Source organism: Narcine bancroftii, chromosome 3, assembly GCF_036971445.1.
Source record: "Narcine bancroftii isolate sNarBan1 chromosome 3, sNarBan1.hap1, whole genome shotgun sequence".
NCBI lineage: Eukaryota > Metazoa > Chordata > Chondrichthyes > Torpediniformes > Narcinidae > Narcine > Narcine bancroftii.
In genome coordinates, this window is record NC_091471.1 from 321,347,949 (window position 1) to 321,365,607 (window position 17,659).

The 17,659-nt window shown below is 49.0% G+C and overlaps 1 protein-coding gene and 1 long non-coding RNA gene across 13 annotated transcripts in view; one reads left to right on the forward strand and one right to left on the reverse strand.

Annotated features, from left to right (window-relative positions):
- LOC138759087 (sodium/myo-inositol cotransporter 2-like) overlaps positions 1 to 3,688 on the reverse strand; it is a 251,059-nt gene extending 247,371 nt beyond the window's left edge. For all 11 annotated transcript variants that reach the window (XR_011354632.1, XM_069928979.1, XM_069928981.1 and 8 more), the window contains exon 1: positions 3,516 to 3,688. Coding sequence is in view for 10 of the 11 variants with exons in the window: in XM_069928979.1 (XP_069785080.1) it covers positions 3,516 to 3,673 (158 nt within the window). In the remaining variant the exon portion in view is untranslated. The remainder of the gene's footprint in view (positions 1 to 3,515) is intronic.
- An 11-nt stretch (positions 3,689 to 3,699) lies between these two features.
- The window catches only part of LOC138759088 (uncharacterized), a 169,420-nt gene continuing 155,460 nt past the window's right edge, over positions 3,700 to 17,659 (forward strand). For both annotated transcript variants that reach the window (XR_011354633.1, XR_011354634.1), the window contains exon 1: positions 3,700 to 3,903. This is a non-coding gene — a long non-coding RNA (uncharacterized lncRNA). The remainder of the gene's footprint in view (positions 3,904 to 17,659) is intronic.

Consider the following 17,659-nt stretch of genomic DNA (forward strand, 5'->3'; position numbering starts at 1 on the left):
CTAGAAAGCCCAAGTCATGGCATAGGATGAGGTCCTTGTCCATTGTGAATAAAAACCTGTAGATCAGTGACTCAATCTCAGCCTCTCGAGTTATTTACTGTGCATCAATTTTATTCACTATTATTTTGCTAATAATGGACCAACTCCTGAAACCTGACAAGGTAGAGATTGATCCATAGTCTCCTGATGCCTCAGATAGCTTTGCTCTGGCTATACTGTTTCATGATCTTCCTCCAAAACTCAGTGGACATTGTGGCCACCGATGTAAAAAGACTGCATTTTCTCTTCTTCCAGGTCAAACCCCAAGTGTTCCCAGTGATAATGGACACCACCATATGCTTGGAAGCAATGGATATACTCAATACAGGGAGAAAGTTAATGAAGCATATACCAGACATATGCTGGCACCTGCAGACAGCGACCGGACGAATCTGGCGATGATTTCCTCAGGGCCCTGTGGGGACTTGTGCGGTCATACAACTTCCAGGCAGTATCGGCACCCAAAATACTAAAGACAAAATCCGGGATGCCTATGCTGCAGGCATCAGGTCTGACTATGTGCTCCAGAGGATACTCGAGCAAAGTTAGACTTAAAAGGGGCAATCGATCTTGTGAAGTCACTGGAGATCGCCTTCCGCAACATGGAAGTGTACTCTGCAAATGGATCCCCACGGGGGTCATCATGCTGGCACATAGGTCTACAGGCCATCAGTCCGGTACTAAACTTGATTAATGAGCCCACCACAGCTGCTGTCTCCCAGGAGACTTGTATGGCCAGGCAAAAAACCCCCAAAAATGCAGCCGGGTGAGAGACGTGATATGCTCCAAGTGCCACTATACAAGAGTATGCCGATCACAGCCCTCTAGCCCCAGCACCACCACATGTTTGCCATGGAAGCTGTCATTTTGGATGCCAGAATCTTCCGGGGATGACCACCCTGCAACTTGGGGGCTGCCATCATGGAAGTTGCCAACCTCCGGGAAGACTCACACCACCACATGGGCACTGCCATCATCTCCCAAATGGACCCTCAGCACAGATCGGACCACAGATCGACCTTGGCTGTAGAAGTTAAAACCTTGTGTTTATGATTTATGTTTGTTTCTTGTACTTTCACTTTAAGGATTAATTGTTTTTATAGAGTTAGCATAGTTACCATGATGTCATATGTTATAATATCCGAGCAGACTTGGAGTTCTCTTCTCAGTTTTGGAATGACCATGGAAGAGACATGAGCTCTCGAGAAACTTTGAATTTATCATCATTATTATTATTATTCATTATTAATCATTTATTATCATTTTAATTCAGTTATACTTGTTTGAAATTGAGTATTGTTATAATTTACAATCTGCTTTATTTTACTCATCGTTATGAAGTGCGAAGCTATGAAAATATTTATTCGCTTTTATCAACGACAAATTAAAGCTATTTACAGCTACAATTACGAAGTTTGATTTATTTGGATGAATAAGATACAATTTGGAATATCGAAGCTTACTTCTCTTGGAAGGTGACATGTTTTGAGATTGGGAAATATTAGAAGCTGGGAAGTGTCACCTATATTGGCCTCAATGGTGCTGGACCAAAACAGCCCTCACCACTCACCCACTCCATGATGGACATCTCCATCAATGACCAGGTAACTAAATGCCTTTTTGATAGCAGGAGCACTGAGAGCTTTATTCATCCAGACACGCGGTGTCAATAGCACGGCTTTGAACTGGTTTAAATCATATCTTTCTCAGTTAATATGGGCAAATTTTTGTCTTCTTCAGTTACCCTTTCCTGCAGGGTAACCTAACCCTAACCCACAAGTGTCTATTCTAGGCCCCATTCCGTTCAGTCATATCATTCAAAATCACAGCATCTCTTTCCACAAAACCGATGATACTCAGGTCTATCTCCCCTTGAAACCTAATGACCAATCAAATGTAGTCAGCCTCACTAACTGTATAGAGGACATAAAGTGTTGGATGGCTCAAAACATCTTACAGCTAAATGAGGGCAAATTTGAGGTTATCCTATTTGGTTTTCCCGAATTCTACCAAAATTATCTCCAAGTCTTGGTAACATCCACCCTTAATCCCCACTTTAAATCTCTTGGTGTGATAGATGATTCCGCCTTCAAGTTCAACAAACAAGTTAATGCAGTAGTAAAACATAGCTTTTTCCATCTTTGCACTATTGCTAAAATCAAATTATTCCTAATATTTAAAGATCTTGAGGAAGTTATCCATGCCTTTATATTCTCCTGTTTAAACTATTCTAACTCTCTATATACTGGAATTAGTTAGTTTTCATTATCCCGTCTGCAACTGGTACAGAATGCTATAGCCAGGCTCTTGACAGGTGCCAAGAGGGACAATATCACTCCTATTCTGGCCTCCTTCATTGGCTGCCAGTATGGCTCAGAATTGATTTTAACATTCTCCTGTTTGTCTATAAAGGCCTTAATAGGCTAGCCCCTCATATCACAGATCTTCTAATTCCTTATTCCACTTCAAGACCCCTCAGGTCGACAAACTTGGGACGCTTGGCTGTTCCTCGCTCAAACTGTATACTCAGAGATTACGCCTTTGCTATTTCAGCCCCCAAACTGTGGAACAACATTTCCCCTTCTATTGACTTTTTTATATCTAGATTGAAGATGTACTTTTATTCATTAGCATTTTGATTCCTCCTCATACGCCTAATTGTTACCCGTGTTTTAACCTCGTATTCATTTTGTTCTGTATTTTAAATAGTTGCCTAGTTGTGATGTCTTTTTGATCTGTACGGCACTTTGGTCAAATTGAATTGTTTTAAATGTGCTCTATCAATAAACAAATGAACCCCTTTGTTGGTCTGGATTCCTCCCCCAGCCAGCATTGTTTGAATCCTGCCATTTCCCACTTCTGGTTCATTCTGCCTATTCCTTCAAGGGATCTGAAAAGGCCAGCTGAGATCCTGAATGTCAGTGTGTTTTTCCTACAATCACGGCATCTGCTGACGTTGGGGTTTCTCTGGATTTTGGAAGGCATTTGAATGTCCTTCACGAAGTTCTGAAGTGGCCTGCAGCTTGAAAATGATGCTTTGCAATGTGGCCATGGGGTTTAATGCTGTGATTATTCTCCAACATTAAAAAGACAAGCTCATGAGAACAGCCGAGCTCAATTCCCTAATAGGTGACTTTTCCCCCCAAGAGTTTGCTTGACCAATCTCACCAGGTGGGGGTCTTTGCCTAATTTCCAGGCCCCTGGAACTTGACATTTCCTGGTGATTCCTCCCCCAGACCCTGGTGGAACCCCATCCCTCTGACCGCCCACCACCTGCCAGTGGACTGAGTGAGCAGCAGGTTACAGCGGCCCCTTCAATCCCCAGCTTCCAGCTCCTTAACCCAGCTCAAGTCAGCTCCAGCAGCGGGAACGGCCTTGGGAGACGGGTCTGCCTCTGACCGTCTGGGAAATTGTTCGGCCCCACCCCAACCCACTGCCCGCTGTGGAGGTGAAGGGGGCCCAGTGATGGGTGTTACCTTCCCAGCTGGCGGTGAACAGGCCCAACGGTGAAGGATTCTCTTCCAGATGCTCGAGCGCCGAGGGGCAGCGGGGAACGTGCGGGCGCTCGACGTTCCTGGGGCCCAGGAGGCGGGGAAACAGAGCCTTCCGCCCCCTTCAAGCTGATTGGCTGCATCCGCCCCGCCCCCTGCCTCGGATTTGAAAGCCGCCACATGCCATTGGCCGAGATTCGACCCGCGCTCGCGCCTGCTGCTTCTCGTCACGGGGGAGGCCGGCAACGGACTCGACGCGACGCAGCGAAAAGCAAGAAGGTGGCACCGGGTCCGTGGAGCCGTATTCGGGGGACAAGAGCGCACTCGTGCCTGAAAGCGCAGAGAAGATGAGTGTTGAGGGGAGGGGAAGAAGGTGAGGAGTGGATGGAGGAAGGGATGAAGTTGGGGGTGAATGGGGAGGGGAAGAAGGCGGGAGGTGGAAGGGGGTTGGGAAGAAGGTGGGGGGTGGATGGGGAGGTGAAGAAGGTGGGGGAAGAAGACGGGTGGTGAATAAGCAGGGGAATACGGTGGGGAGGGAAGAAGGCGGCTTGTGGATGGGGAGGTTAAGAAAGTGGGGTGTGGATATGGAGGGGATGATGGTGGGGTTGGATGGGGATGGGTTGAAGGTAGAGGGTGGATAGGGAGGGGAAGAAGGAAGAAGAAGTTTGGTGGATGGAGAGGGGAAGGGGATGGAAATTAGGGGGATCTGAATGGAAAGAGACTAAGGTGAAGGGAGAAGAAGGCTGGGGTGGATAGGGATGGTAGAAGATGGGGATTGGATGGGGAGGAGAAGAAGGTGGGGTGTGGATGGGGAGTGGAAGAAGGTGGGGCGAGGATGGGGAGAGGAAGAAGGCAGGGGGTGGATAAGGGGGGAAGAAGGTAGGGGATGAAGGTGGGGGGGTGAAATGGTGAGGAGAAGATGGTGGGAGGTGGATAAGGAATGGGAAGAATGCCAGGAGTGGATGGAGGAGGGGACGAAGGTGGGAGGTTGATGGGGAGGGGAAGAAGGTGGGGGGAAGAAGGATGGTGGTAATTAAGGAGGGGAATACGGTGGGGAGGGAAGAAGGCGGCTTGTGGATGGGGTTTGGATGGGAAGGGGTTGAAGGTGGGGTGTGGATATGGAAGGAGAAGAAGGCGGGAGGTGGATAGGGAAGGAAGAAGACGGGGGTTGGATGGGGAGGGGGAGGGGAAGGGGAGGAAAATTAGTGGGGTCTGGATGGAAAGAGACTAAGGTGAAGGGAGAAGAAGGCGGGGGTGGATAGGGAGGGTAGAAGATGGGGATTGGATGGGGAGTGTCAGAAATAAAACTTCTCACACATGAGTCTCTTTAAAACTGATGACACGACAAGCTTTATTTACAAGTCTGCAGAGTTGGACTCAACTGGTTTCTCACCAGTTAAGCCCCGATACATACAGTGCATTGATTTTTATACCCTTATTATTTGCCCTTCCCCTTCTTATTAATACTGTTTTAATTGGTTAGTATTACAAAAACATTCTAAGTATAACTGCATTATTAATTATCACGTTCGTTACGTACACTGTGAACTCTACATTCACTAAATTCTGTTTCTCACACTTCTTATCAATCCTTTGTCTCCTGCATGTCTCTCACTATGACCATGAAAAGATAGGTTTAAAAAAACATATTCAGCAGATCCTTCTGTCCTTGACTGCTAGTAAACACTCTGTCCGTTCTGGCTTCCCTGTTTATGATTAATCATCACATTTTAACTTAAGTCTTTTTAACCTAAATTCTCTATATAACAATCCACCCCTTTCTCTCTTTAAAATGTGTTGAATATATGTATAGATATGAATGGGGATTCTAAGCTAGGGAAGAGAAATGTTTTATGATACATTAATCTCACGCTGAAATAAAAGTCTTACAGGGTCTCCCATTCCCCCTGGTTGCATAGCTTGTTCGACCATGGAAATCACCAGGCTGCGTAGACAGGGAATAATACAGGGCAAAATAAGTAGGAGGAATAAAATACCTCCGACGACCCACAAGAAGGTACGCCACCAGGTTCCTCCAAACCATTTGTCCATCCAATTAAATTGTGGGAAAGGATGCCAGGTTTGAACCGGTACATGGGACAATGTACGAATATTATCAGCGATTTTACGAACGGCTTTTCCATTATCATCAATTTGTAAGCAGCAGTTAGTCAAATTAAGCTTGCCACATACACCTCCTTCCGTGGCTAGGAGATAGTCTAGGGCTAGACGGTTCTGATATATAGCAGAGCGCATTTGACCTTGCTGGGATGCAAGTAATTGCAGGGCTATAGCTGTTTGATTTGTAACAATTTCAAGGACTGCTTGTAAGCGAATTATACGATTTAACATATATATAGGAGTACGATAACCCCTGGATCCATCTTGAGCCCATGTAGCGGGACCATAATATTGAATTATGCGTTCTGGAGGCCAATCATCTCTCCATTGTCCCAAATGTACCGTGGTAGAGCGGGGTTGACGATGTAATGTATCAAAGACCTTCACGCCTAATTTATGACCGTGATCGTGGGGTAGAAGGAAAAATTCTGGGCGGATTATTCCTAGGAAACAAGTTCCACTCCACTGTGAGGGAAGACGAGTATAAGCTTTATTACCACATACCCAGAATAATCCATTTGGGGATACTCCATACCCCCTTTCCCAAACTCTTTTAAGAACGGGATTTGATTGGTATGGTCCTGTGATGGTGGAAGTGGTACAATTCCAAAACTGAATACTGCTATTAGACAGGGGTAAGCAATTAGTTTTAAAAACAGTGGATAAGAACCAAGTCTGAGGTTTAGGAAACCAAGTGAAAACACCAGGCAAAATGCGAATCCATACAGCCTTGCAGGGACTTTCTCCTACTGGGTATTTGCCGGCTCGTGAGAGACAATAAAAACCAGAGGGGACGTTAGAGAGAGACCAGGTTTCTCTTGATCTCGTTCGGTTAGTTGTCCAAATCCGCAAAATCATGGTCAATGAATTGAGGGGTTCCCCCCACCAAGGCCATTGTTCTGACATCCGTGGACCCCCGCAGACCCAACAATTGGTTACATTAAAAGTTCCTGCAATTTTAGTTGCCAGATCTACAAAAAGGTTATCTCCCCCAATTGCATTACCGAAACTTACATGGTTATTTGGATGGACTCGAACTAAGTCCGGCTGTCTTAAAGGGACAGGCAATTTCGAGTGTGGAGTGTAACTTTTCATTGGAACAGTACGTTGGTGTATGCAAAACCAGAGTCCATCAGGGCATGGTGGGCTTGAGTCACCTTTCCAACCGTTAAGAGGGAAAGGAGTGGTATTAGGAATCTGTATATAATGACCCATATTATTTCCTTCTTTTTCCACACAAGGGGTATATGGATGTTGGGTGGTATTTTCTGCCCAGCATTTCTCAGGAACTGAGGTATGGGAAATGAAATTACCTTCCTTTCTTCCCCAAATGTGGTCCTGAAACAGGACCACTGTATCTCTGCATTTCTTACATTTCACACCTGATAAAGACATAGGCAAACTAAGAAAAATCAAAGAACATAACAATAACATTGTGAATTAAGTCTTTTTGCGAAATCGTAAGGTAAGAGGTTTTTCTCCAGGAATACAAGTCCAATCTGAGTTCGTATCAGGGTCCTGAGGCGCCTCTACAGGTCCCTTAAATCTGGATGCGTGTGTCCACCCCTTCTCTCTTGTTCGTGCTGCAGCTTCTGTAGTTAAGAGAACTTGGTATGGACCTTCCCACTGGGGCTGGAGTTTTTCAGTCTTCCAGGTCTTGATGAGAATCCAGTCTCCTGGTTCCACTTTGTGTAAAGAAAAGTCTAGAGGCGGTGTTTGTGCCAATAGTCCTCTCTTTCGTAAATCTGTAAGAGAGCGTGACAGTGCCTGTAAATAGTTCCTAATAAATATATCCCCTTCCCCCAAGGTGGGACACCCCTCAACTGTACTCCAGAAGGGAAGCCCAAACATCATTTCATAAGGGGACAGCCCTACATCTTTTCGTGGGGCAGTACGAATTCTCAATAAGGCCAGGGGCAGACACTTTATCCAAGGCATTTTAGTTTCCACCATTAACTTTGTCAATTGGATTTTTAGTGTTCCATTCATACGTTCAACCTTCCCTGAGCTTTGTGGATGCCAAGGGGTATGTAATTTCCAAGAGACCTGTAATGCATTACAAATCAATTGCTGGATTTTTGAAGAAAAATGTGGACCCCTGTCTGAGTCTATAGAATCCATTATACCATATCTGGGGATTATCTGCTCTAGGAGGAGGCGAGCTACTGTAGAGGCTGTAGTATTTATTGTTGGGAAGGCTTCTACCCATCGGGTAAAGTGATCTATTATCACCAACAGATATTTCCATCTTTGAACTTGAGGTAACTCTGTGAAGTCGATCTGGATACGTTGAAAAGGGCGTATGGCTAATGGTTGACCTCCCATGGTCCCTGTCCTCATTATCTTCTTATTAATTTTTGTGCATAGGTAACAATTTTGCACCTCTTGTTGGGCCAAGGTGTAGATTCCCTTACACACATATTCTCGAAGCACTGTGTCACATAAGGCTTGGGTGCCCCAGTGGCTCTGATGATGCAGGTGTTTTAAAATATTGCGAGTTATTTCTTTATTTAGAACCATTCTTCCATCTGGTGTTTTCCATGTTCCATCAGGTAACTGGCTTGCGCCCAGCTGATCCATGTTCTTTTCTTCCTTAGCAGTGAAAATGGGAGCTGTCTTTTTGCCTTGCCTTATTGGGATTAAAGTCAGCAAACGGACTTCTTGTTGCATGGCTGCTCTTTTGGCTTCTTCATCAGCCAGTCTGTTTCCAATTGCTGTCGGGTTATGTCCCCTTTGATGGCTTGGTATGTAGACCACTGCTATTTCTTGGGGTAATGTTAAGGCTTCTAAAGTCAGAGTAATCATCTGTTCGTGTGCCAATTCCTTTCCTCTTGATGTAATTAGACCACGCTCCTTCCAGATCTTACCAAAGGTATGCACTACCCCGTATGCGTATTTGGAATCAGTGTAAATCGTTCCAATTTTCTTTGCCAGTATTCTGAGGGCTCTCTGCAAGGCATATAGTTCACAGGATTGTGCTGACCAGCTTCCGGGTAGTCTCGTGGATTCTACTACTTTCCAAGTATTTCCTTCTATTATAGCATACCCATTTCTTCTCATTCCGTCAACACATCTGGCGGAGCCGTCAATGTAGAATTCATATCCTTCTCCCAGCGGAGTATCGCAAAGGTCTTCTCGGGTCTTGGTCTGAAGATCTGTCAACTCGACACAGTCATGCTCCACCTCTTTCTCTGTTTCACTGCCGTATAAAAACTGAGCTGGGTTGCCGCTATTAATTTTTGCAAACTGTAAATCTTCTCCAACCATTAAAATGGTTTCATACTTTAATATGCGAGAATCAGTCAGCCATCGATGGGCACTTTGTGTTAATAAAACACTCACAGAATGGGAGGTGTACACAGTCATCTTTCCTCCAAAAGTAAGTTTACGTGCTTCCTCTACCAACAGAGCAGCAGCCGCTACTCCCTGGATACACGTCGGCCATCCGCGAGACACTGGGTCCATCATTTTGGAAAGGAAAGCCACTGGGTGTCGCTGACCGCCTTTTTCCTGTGTTAAAACTCCCACAGCTGTTCCTTGGTTATGGGTGACAAATAGCTGGAAGGGCTGTTTTAAAGAGGGCAGAGTGAGTACTGGGGCTCGTGTTAGGCGATGTTTCAAGTCCTCGAACCATCCCTCCTCCTCCTGGGTCCATTTCAATGGATAGTCATTTTCATTTGTCAGTTTATCATACATAAACTTCACCAAAGCTGAGTAGTCCTCTATCCATAACCTACAGTATCCTACGAGTCCCAGGAATTGTCTTATTTCCTTCTTATTACGGGGTAAAGGCATTCTAGTGATTCCCGCAATTCGTTCAGGGGTAATCCGTTTCTGTCCTTTACTTATCTGGTGTCCCAGATATATCACAGTTTTCTCAACAAACTGTAACTTGTTCCTGGACACCCGTAGACCCTTTTTCCCCAGATAATTCAAGAGTCTAATGGTCTCTCCCCTCATTTCTTGTTCCTTGGGTCCTGATAATAGTAAATCATCCACATACTGCATTAGTTGGGAATCATCAGATTGTGGATAGTCCATCAGGATTTGTTCTAGCATTTGTCCAAACAGGTTTGGAGATTCAGTGAACCCTTGGGGCAATACAGTCCACCGAAACTGTCTCCGTCTACCTGTCCATGGATTTTCCCATTCAAACGCAAACATATCTCTACTTTCCTCTTCTAATGGACACGTCCAGAAGGCATCCTTCAAGTCGATAACACTAAACCACTCATGGTCTGGGGGAATCCGACTCATAATAGTATAGGGATTAGGCACCACTGGGTGGCGGGTCTGAACAATAGCATTCAAACTTCTTAGATCCTGAATTAGGCGATAGGATCAATCTGACTTTTTTACTGGGAGTATAGGGGTGTTATAAGGTGACATGCATTCTTCTAATAGTCCGTCTCGTATTAAAGTCTCAATTACCGGCTGTAGCCCTTTTCTCCCTTCCAAAGAAATAGGATACTGACGTTTCCTTACCGACTGATGACCTGGTATTAATGTGACATGTAAAGGTGGGATGTCCAGACCTCCTCGATTTCCCTCCTTATACCAGACTCTCTCGTCAATCTGCCGTTCATCCTCTTCCTTTAAAGCGCAGAGGTCGACTCGCACTTCTCCGTCCACAGGGAGAGCACCCAAACCTAGGAGAGCCTGTAAGTCCCTTCCTAGGAGGTTAAATCCAGCCAAAGGTAATAACAAGAGGTCTTGTACCCCTTCTCTTTCTTCCAGTTTCACTGTTACTTGGGGAATTATTGATACCATTCTGGGAGCCCCTTCTATCCCAGAAATTGTCAAATTACTTTTTATAGGCTCAGTTCCGATTGGCACAGTTATTACACTACTTCGTTCCGCTCCTGTGTCCACCATAAACACCACCTCTTCTCCCTTGGGACCAATTTTTAGTTTTACCAGGGGTTCCCTCTTATATTTGGTCCCTAACATTTGGAACCCCTGACACCCCTAATCTTTTTCCATAAGTTCGAGGGCACGCAATTCCCTCTTGTATCGGGGGCATTCCCTCTTAAAGTGTCCTTCCTCATTGCAGTAATAGCACTTAACGAACCTCCGGGGTCTTCCCTCTCTTGGATATCTTGGATTGTTTAGAGGAAGGTTTTGTTTTCTTTCCCCTCTGGATTCAGCATTCATCTGTCGGATAGTCTGTACCATAACCTTTGTCGCCTTCTTTTGATCTTCTTCTTCTCTCTGCACATATACTTTTTGTGCCTTTTTTAACAGTTCACTTAGGGGTTTTTCACTCCAGTCCTCCTCCTTTTCTAGTTTCTTTCTAATGTCTTGCCATGATTTGGAAACAAATTCAATTCGAATAAGCTGTTCACCCATTGGTGTACTAGGGTCCACACCAGCATACTGTTGAACATTCTTTCTCACCCTCTCCAAAAAATCAGTAGGGGACTCGTCTTTCCCCTGGTGGTTCCCAAATGCCTTGGTAAAATTGTGACCCTTTGGCACAGCCTCCCGTATCCCTTTAATTGTCCACTCTCTATATTGTCTCATACTTGCCAATCCCTCGGGTGTTCGTTTGTCCCACCTGGGTTCATTTAAGGGATATTTTTGTTCATGGGGTCTAGGGTCCCCAGGTTGTTCATGAGGAGGGCAGCCCGTCGAATCATCTGCCTCTCCTGGGGTGAAAATAATGTTCCCATTATTGCCTGCATCTCTTCCCACGTATATGTGTTTGGTCCCAAGAATTGGTCAAGCTGTTCAGCCAGTCTTATAGGATCTTCCAATAACTTTTTCATTTCTTTCTTAAATCCCCGCACCTCTGTACTAGTTAGGGGAACATTCACATATCCCGTTCCCCCTCCCGGTCCTCCCATAGGAACTTCTCTCAGGGGATTTAGGTTTATTGAAAACTTTGATGGTCCTGGACCAGTCTGGGATCTTGTCCAGGGTCAGTTTACCGGTGGAAGTTTAGGGTCCGACTCCCTTAATTCATCCTTTTTTTCCCGGCCCCCTTCGGGGCAATCAGATTCATCACCTTTCCCCTCCGGTAATAAGCTTTCCTCGGGCGCAGTAGGCACCGGGGGAATATAAGGAGGGGGAAGGTTGTCCAGAGGTTCCCATTTCTTTTCTCCTGCTACCCTCAATTTAAAACATTCTGTTAAGGATCCTGGCCAGGGAACCCAACAAAATGCATATGCTGACTCTTCTTGATTCACCTTTGGTCTCGAATTTACATATATGTTTAATGCTTGTCTAACCCAATCCTCATCAGATCCAAATTTCGGCCACCAGACCGAGGAACCTTTAATAGGTTGTTTTGACCAAAGGAGACAATATTGGACCATCTTTTTCTTGTTTTTGTCCCGATATCTTTTACTATCCCAATTTTCAAACATTCTCCCCAAAGGGCTGTCAAGGGGTACTCCCAGGAATTGTCCTGAATTTTCAGACGAGCCCTTAGATTTTGATCCTCCCATTTTCCCACCTAGATCTGTTTATCGTTGCTGAGGACCCTCTCGTTCTGGACCCGACTCCCTTCTTCTCAGACGCCTCGTCGGAGGTGCTGTCCCTCCTTCGGTTACCGCTGAGGTTTTCCTGGGGTTGACCCCTCTCTTCTCGGCACTTCGTCGGAGGTGCTGTCCCTCCTTCGGTTACCGCTGAGGTTTCCCTGGGGTCTATCCTAGAGTCCCGCGACAGGGTCCTCACACCACGACAAAAGATCTATACTTAATCTATTCCGTTAGGTTTTTATCCAAACAGGTGTATCCCGTTACACCTGTTACCCAATCCCCACACCACGATCGTAAGTCGTCACTTACCGGTGTCTTCCCGGGGATTGAACCGTCACCCTTTTCCTCTCCGTCTTGTCGTGTCACCCTGTCCGGATACCACTCGCTCAAGCTGCCCGAAGCGACGAGCAAGGGACTAGGAGCCGCTGAACTCAGCGGGGTGCACCGCCTCCGATGTCCCTCTTCTCGCCTCCCCTCACGGCCGGAGTGTAGATCCCGGACGAGCCCCCATTTGTCAGAAATAAAACTTCTCACACATGAGTCTCTTTAAAACTGATGACACGACAAGCTTTATTTACAAGTCTGCAGAGTTGGACTCAACTGGTTTCTCACCAGTTAAGCCCCGATACATACAGTGCATTGATTTTTATACCCTTATTATTTGCCCTTCCCCTTCTTATTAATACTGTTTTAATTGGTTAGTATTACAAAAACATTCTAAGTATAACTGCATTATTAATTATCACGTTCGTTATGTACACTGTGAACTCTACATTCACTAAATTCTGTTTCTCACACTTCTTATCAATCCTTTGTCTCCTGCATGTCTCTCACTATGACCATGAAAAGATAGGTTTAAAAAAACATATTCAGCAGATCCTTCTGTCCTTGACTGCTAGTAAACTCTCTGTCCGTTCTGGCTTCCCTGTTTATGATTAATCATCACATTTTAACTTAAGTCTTTTTAACCTAAATTCTCTATATAACAGGGAGGAGAAGAATGCGGGATGGATGGGAAGTGGAAGAAGGTGAGGGGAGGATGGGGAGGGGAAGAAGGCAGGGGTGGATAGGCAAGGGAAGAAGGTAGGGGATGAAGGTGGGGGGGGTTAATGGGTGAGGGGATGATGGTGGGGGCTGGATGGGAAGCGGAAGGTTAGGGGGTGGATGAGCAAGGGACAAAGGTGAGTGGAGAAGAAGGCGGGGGGATGGGGAGTGAAGAAGGTGAGGAGTGGATGGGGAGGGGAAGTAGGTGGGGGGAAGAAGGCGGGGGAAGAAGACGGGTGGTGAATAAGCAGGGGAATACGGGGACGAAGGTGGGAGGTTGATGGGGAGGGGAAGAAGGTGGGGGGAAGAAGGAGGGTGGTGAATAAGGAGGGGAATACGGTGGGGAGGGAAGAAGGCGGCTTGTGGATGGGGTTTGGATGGGAAGGGGTTGAAGGTGGGGTGTGGATATGGAAGGAGAAGAAGGCGGGCGGTGGATGGGGAAGGAAGAAGACGTGGGTTGGATGGGGAGGGGAAGGGGATGAAAATTAGTGGGGTCTGGATGGAAAGAGACTAAGGTGAAGGGAGAAGAAGGCGGGGGTGGATAGGGAGGGTAGAAGATGGGGATTGGATGGGGAGGAGAAGAATGCGGGGTGGATGGGAAGTGGAAGAAGGTGGGGGGAGGATGGGGAGGGGAAGAAGGCAGGGGGTGGATAGGGAGGGGAAGAAGGTAGGGGATGAAGGTTGGGGGGTTAATGGGTGAGGGGATGATGTTGGGGGCTGGATGGGAAGCGGAAGGTTAGGGCGTGGATGAGCAAGGGACAAAGGTGAGTGGAGAAGAAAGGGGAAGGAAAGTAGGTGGGGTGGGATGGTGAGGGGAAGAAGGTGCGGGATGGATGGGAAGGGGAAGAAGGCGGGGGTGGATAGGGGAAGGAGGCGGGGAGTGGTTGGGGATGGGAAGAAGGTCGGGAGTGGTTGGGGAGGTGAAGAAGGTGGGTGGATGGGGAGGGGGAGGGAAAGTAGGTGGGGGTGGATGGTGAGGGGAAGAAGGTGCGGGATGGATGGGAAGGGGAATAAGGCAGGGGTGGATCGGGTAAGAAGGCGGGGGTGATGGGGAATGGAAGAAGGTCGGGAGTGGTTGGGGAGGTGAAGAAGGTGGGTGGATGAGGAGGGGGAGGGAAAGTAGGTGGGGGTGGATGGTGAGGGGAAGAAGGTGCGGGATGGAATGGAAGGGGAATAAGGCAGGGGTGGATCGGGTAAGAAGGCGGGGAGTGGTTGGGGAGGGGAAGCAGGTAGGGGTGGATGGGCAGGGGATGGAAGTGAGGGGAGAAGAATGCGGGGAGTGGATGGGGAGGGAAGAAGATGGTGGTGGATGGGGAGGGAAGAAGATGGTGGTGGATGGGGAGGGAAGAAGATGGTGGTGGATGGGGAGGCAAGAAGATGGTGGTGGATGGGGAGGCGAAGAAGGCAGGGGTGGATGGGAGGGGAAGAAGACAGGGAGTGGATGGGGAGGGGAAGAAGGCCGGGGAGGATGGGGAGGGGAAGAATGCAGAGGTGGATAGGGGGAAGAAGGTAGGGGATGAAAGTGGGGGGGGGGTGAATTGGTGAGGAGAAGATGGTGGGAGATGGATGGGGGAATGGGAAGAATGCCCGGAGTGGATGGAGGAGGGGACGAAGGTGGGAGGTTGATGGGGAAGGGAAGAAGGTGGGGGGAAGAAGGCAGGTGGTGAATAAGGAGGGGAATACAGTGGGAAGGGAAGAAGGCGGCTTGTGGATGGGGTTTGGATGGGAAGGGGTTGAAGGTGGGGTGTGGATATGGAAGGAGAAGAAGGCGGGAGGTGGATAGGGAAGGAAGAAGACGGGGGTTGGATGGGGAGGGGAAGGGGAGGAAAATTAGTGGGGTCTGGATGGAAAGAGACTAAGGTGAAGGGAGAAGAAGGCGGGGGTGGATAGGGAGGGGAGAAGATGGGGATTGGATGGGGAGGAGAAGAATGCGGGGTGGATGGGAAGTGGAAGAAGGTGAGGGGAGGATGGGGAGGGGAAGAAGGCAGGGGTGGATAGGCAAGGGAAGAAGGTAGGGGATGAAGGTGGGGGGGGGGTTAATGGGTGAGGGGATGATGGTGGGGGCTGGATGGGAAGCGGAAGGTTAGGGGGTGGATGAGCAAGGGACAAAGGTGAGTGGAGAAGAAGGCGGGGGGATGGGGAGTGAAGAAGGTGAGGAGTGGATGGGGAGGGGAAGTAGGTGGGGGGAAGAAGACGGGTGGTGAATAAGCAGGGGAATACGGGGACGAAGGTGGGAGGTTGATGGGGAGGGGAAGAAGGTGGGGGGAAGAAGGAGGGTGGTGAATAAGGAGGGGAATACGGTGGGGAGGGAAGAAGGCGGCTTGTGGATGGGGTTTGGATGTGAAGGGGTTGAAGGTGGGGTGTGGATATGGAAGGAGAAGAAGGCGGGCGGTGGATGGGGAAGGAAGAAGACGTGGGTTGGATGGGGAGGGGAAGGGGATGAAAATTAGTGGGGTCTGGATGGAAAGAGACTAAGGTGAAGGGAGAAGAAGGCGGGGGTGGATAGGGAGGGTAGAAGATGGGGATTGGATGGGGAGGAGAAGAATGCGGGGTGGATGGGAAGTGGAAGAAGGTGGGGGGAGGATGGGGAGGGGAAGAAGGCAGGGGGTGGATAGGGAGGGGAAGAAGGTAGGGGATGAAGGTAGGGCGGGTTAATGGGTGAGGGGATGATGTTGGGGGCTGGATGGGAAGCGGAAGGTTAGGGGGTGGATGAGCAAGGGACAAAGGTGAGTGGAGAAGAAGGGGGAAGGAAAGTAGGTGGGGTGGGATGGTGAAGGGAAGAAGGTGCGGGATGGATGGGAAGGGGAAGAAGGCGGGGGTGGATAGGGGAAGGAGGCGGGGAGTGGTTGGGGATGGGAAGAAGGTCGGGAGTGGTTGGGGAGGTGAAGAAGGTGGGTGGATGGGGAGGGGGAGGGAAAGTAGGTGGGGGTGGATGGTGAGGGGAAGGTGCGGGATGGATGGGAAGGGGAATAAGGCAGGGGTGGATCGGGTAAGAAGGCGGGGGTGATGGGGAATGGAAGAAGGTGGGGGGAGGATGTTGAGGGGAAGAAGGCAGGGAGTGGATTGGGGGGGAAGAAGGTAGGGGATGAAGGTGGGGGGGTAAATGGGTGAGGAGAAGATGGTGGGAGGTGGATAGGGGAATGGGAAGAATGCTGGGAGTGGATGGAGGACGGGACGAAGGTGGGAGGTTGATTGGGAGGGGACGAAGCTGGGGGGAAGAAGGAGGGTGGTGAATAAGGAGGGGAATACGGTGGGAAGTGAAGAAGGCGGCTTGTGGATGGGGTTTGAATGGGAAGGGGAAGAAGTTGGGTGTGGATACGGAAGGAGAAGGCCGGGGGTGGATAGGGAGGGAAGAAGATGGGGTGTTGGATGGGGAGGGGAAGAAGGCAGGGGGTGGATGGGGAGGGGAAGAAGGCAGGGGGTGGATGGGGAGGGGAAGAAGGCAGGGGGTGGATGGGGAGGGGAAGAAGGCAGGGGGTGGATGGGGAGGGGAAGAAGGTGAGGGATTAATGGGGAGGGGAAGAATGTGGGGACTGGATGGGGTGGAAGAAATTAGTGCGTGGATGGGCAATGGAGCAGCGAAGAAGATGGGGGATGGGGAGGGAAGTAGGCGAGGGGTGGATGGGGAGGGGATGAAGATGGGGGGTGGATGGGGAGGGGATGAAGGCGAGGGGAGAAGAAGGAGGGGGTGGATGGGGAAGGTAGAAAGGTGTAGATGGGGGGGGAAGAAGGTGGGGGTGGATGGGGAAGGTAGAAAGGTGTAGATGGGGAGTGGAAGAAGGTGGGGGTGGATGGAGAGGTGAATGCGGGTGGTTGAAGGGGAGTAGAAGTAGGTAGGGGATGGATGGGGAGAGGAATAAGGCGTGGGTGGATGGGAAGGGGAAGAAGGTGGGTGTGTATACGGAAGGAGATGAAGGCAGGGGGTGGATAGGAAGGGAAGAAGACGGAGGTTGGATTGGGAGGAGAAGAATGCAGGGGTGTGGATGGGGAAGGGAAGAAGGCAAGGGTGGATGGGGAGGGGAAGCAGGCAGGGATTGGATGGGGAGGGGAAGCAGGCAGGGGTGGATGGGGAGGGGAAGAAGGTGGGGGGTGGATGGGGAGGGGAAGAAGGTGGGTGTGTATACGGAAGGAGATGAAGGCAGGGGGTGGATAGGAAGGGAAGAAGACGGAGGTTGGATTGGGAGGAGAAGAATGCGGGGGTGTGGATGGGGAAGGGAAGAAGGCAAGGGTGGATGGGGAGGGGAAGCAGGCAGGGATTGGATGGGGAGGGGAAGAAGGCAGGGGGTGGATGGGGAGGGGAAGAAGGCAGGGGGTGGATGGGGAGGGGAAGAAGGTGAGGGATTAATGGGGAGGGGAAGAATGTGGGGACTGGATGGGGTGGAAGAAATTAGTGCGTGGATGGGCAATGGAGCAGCGAAGAAGATGGGGGATGGGGAGGGAAGTAGGCGAGGGGTGGATGGGGCGGGGATGAAGATGGGGGGT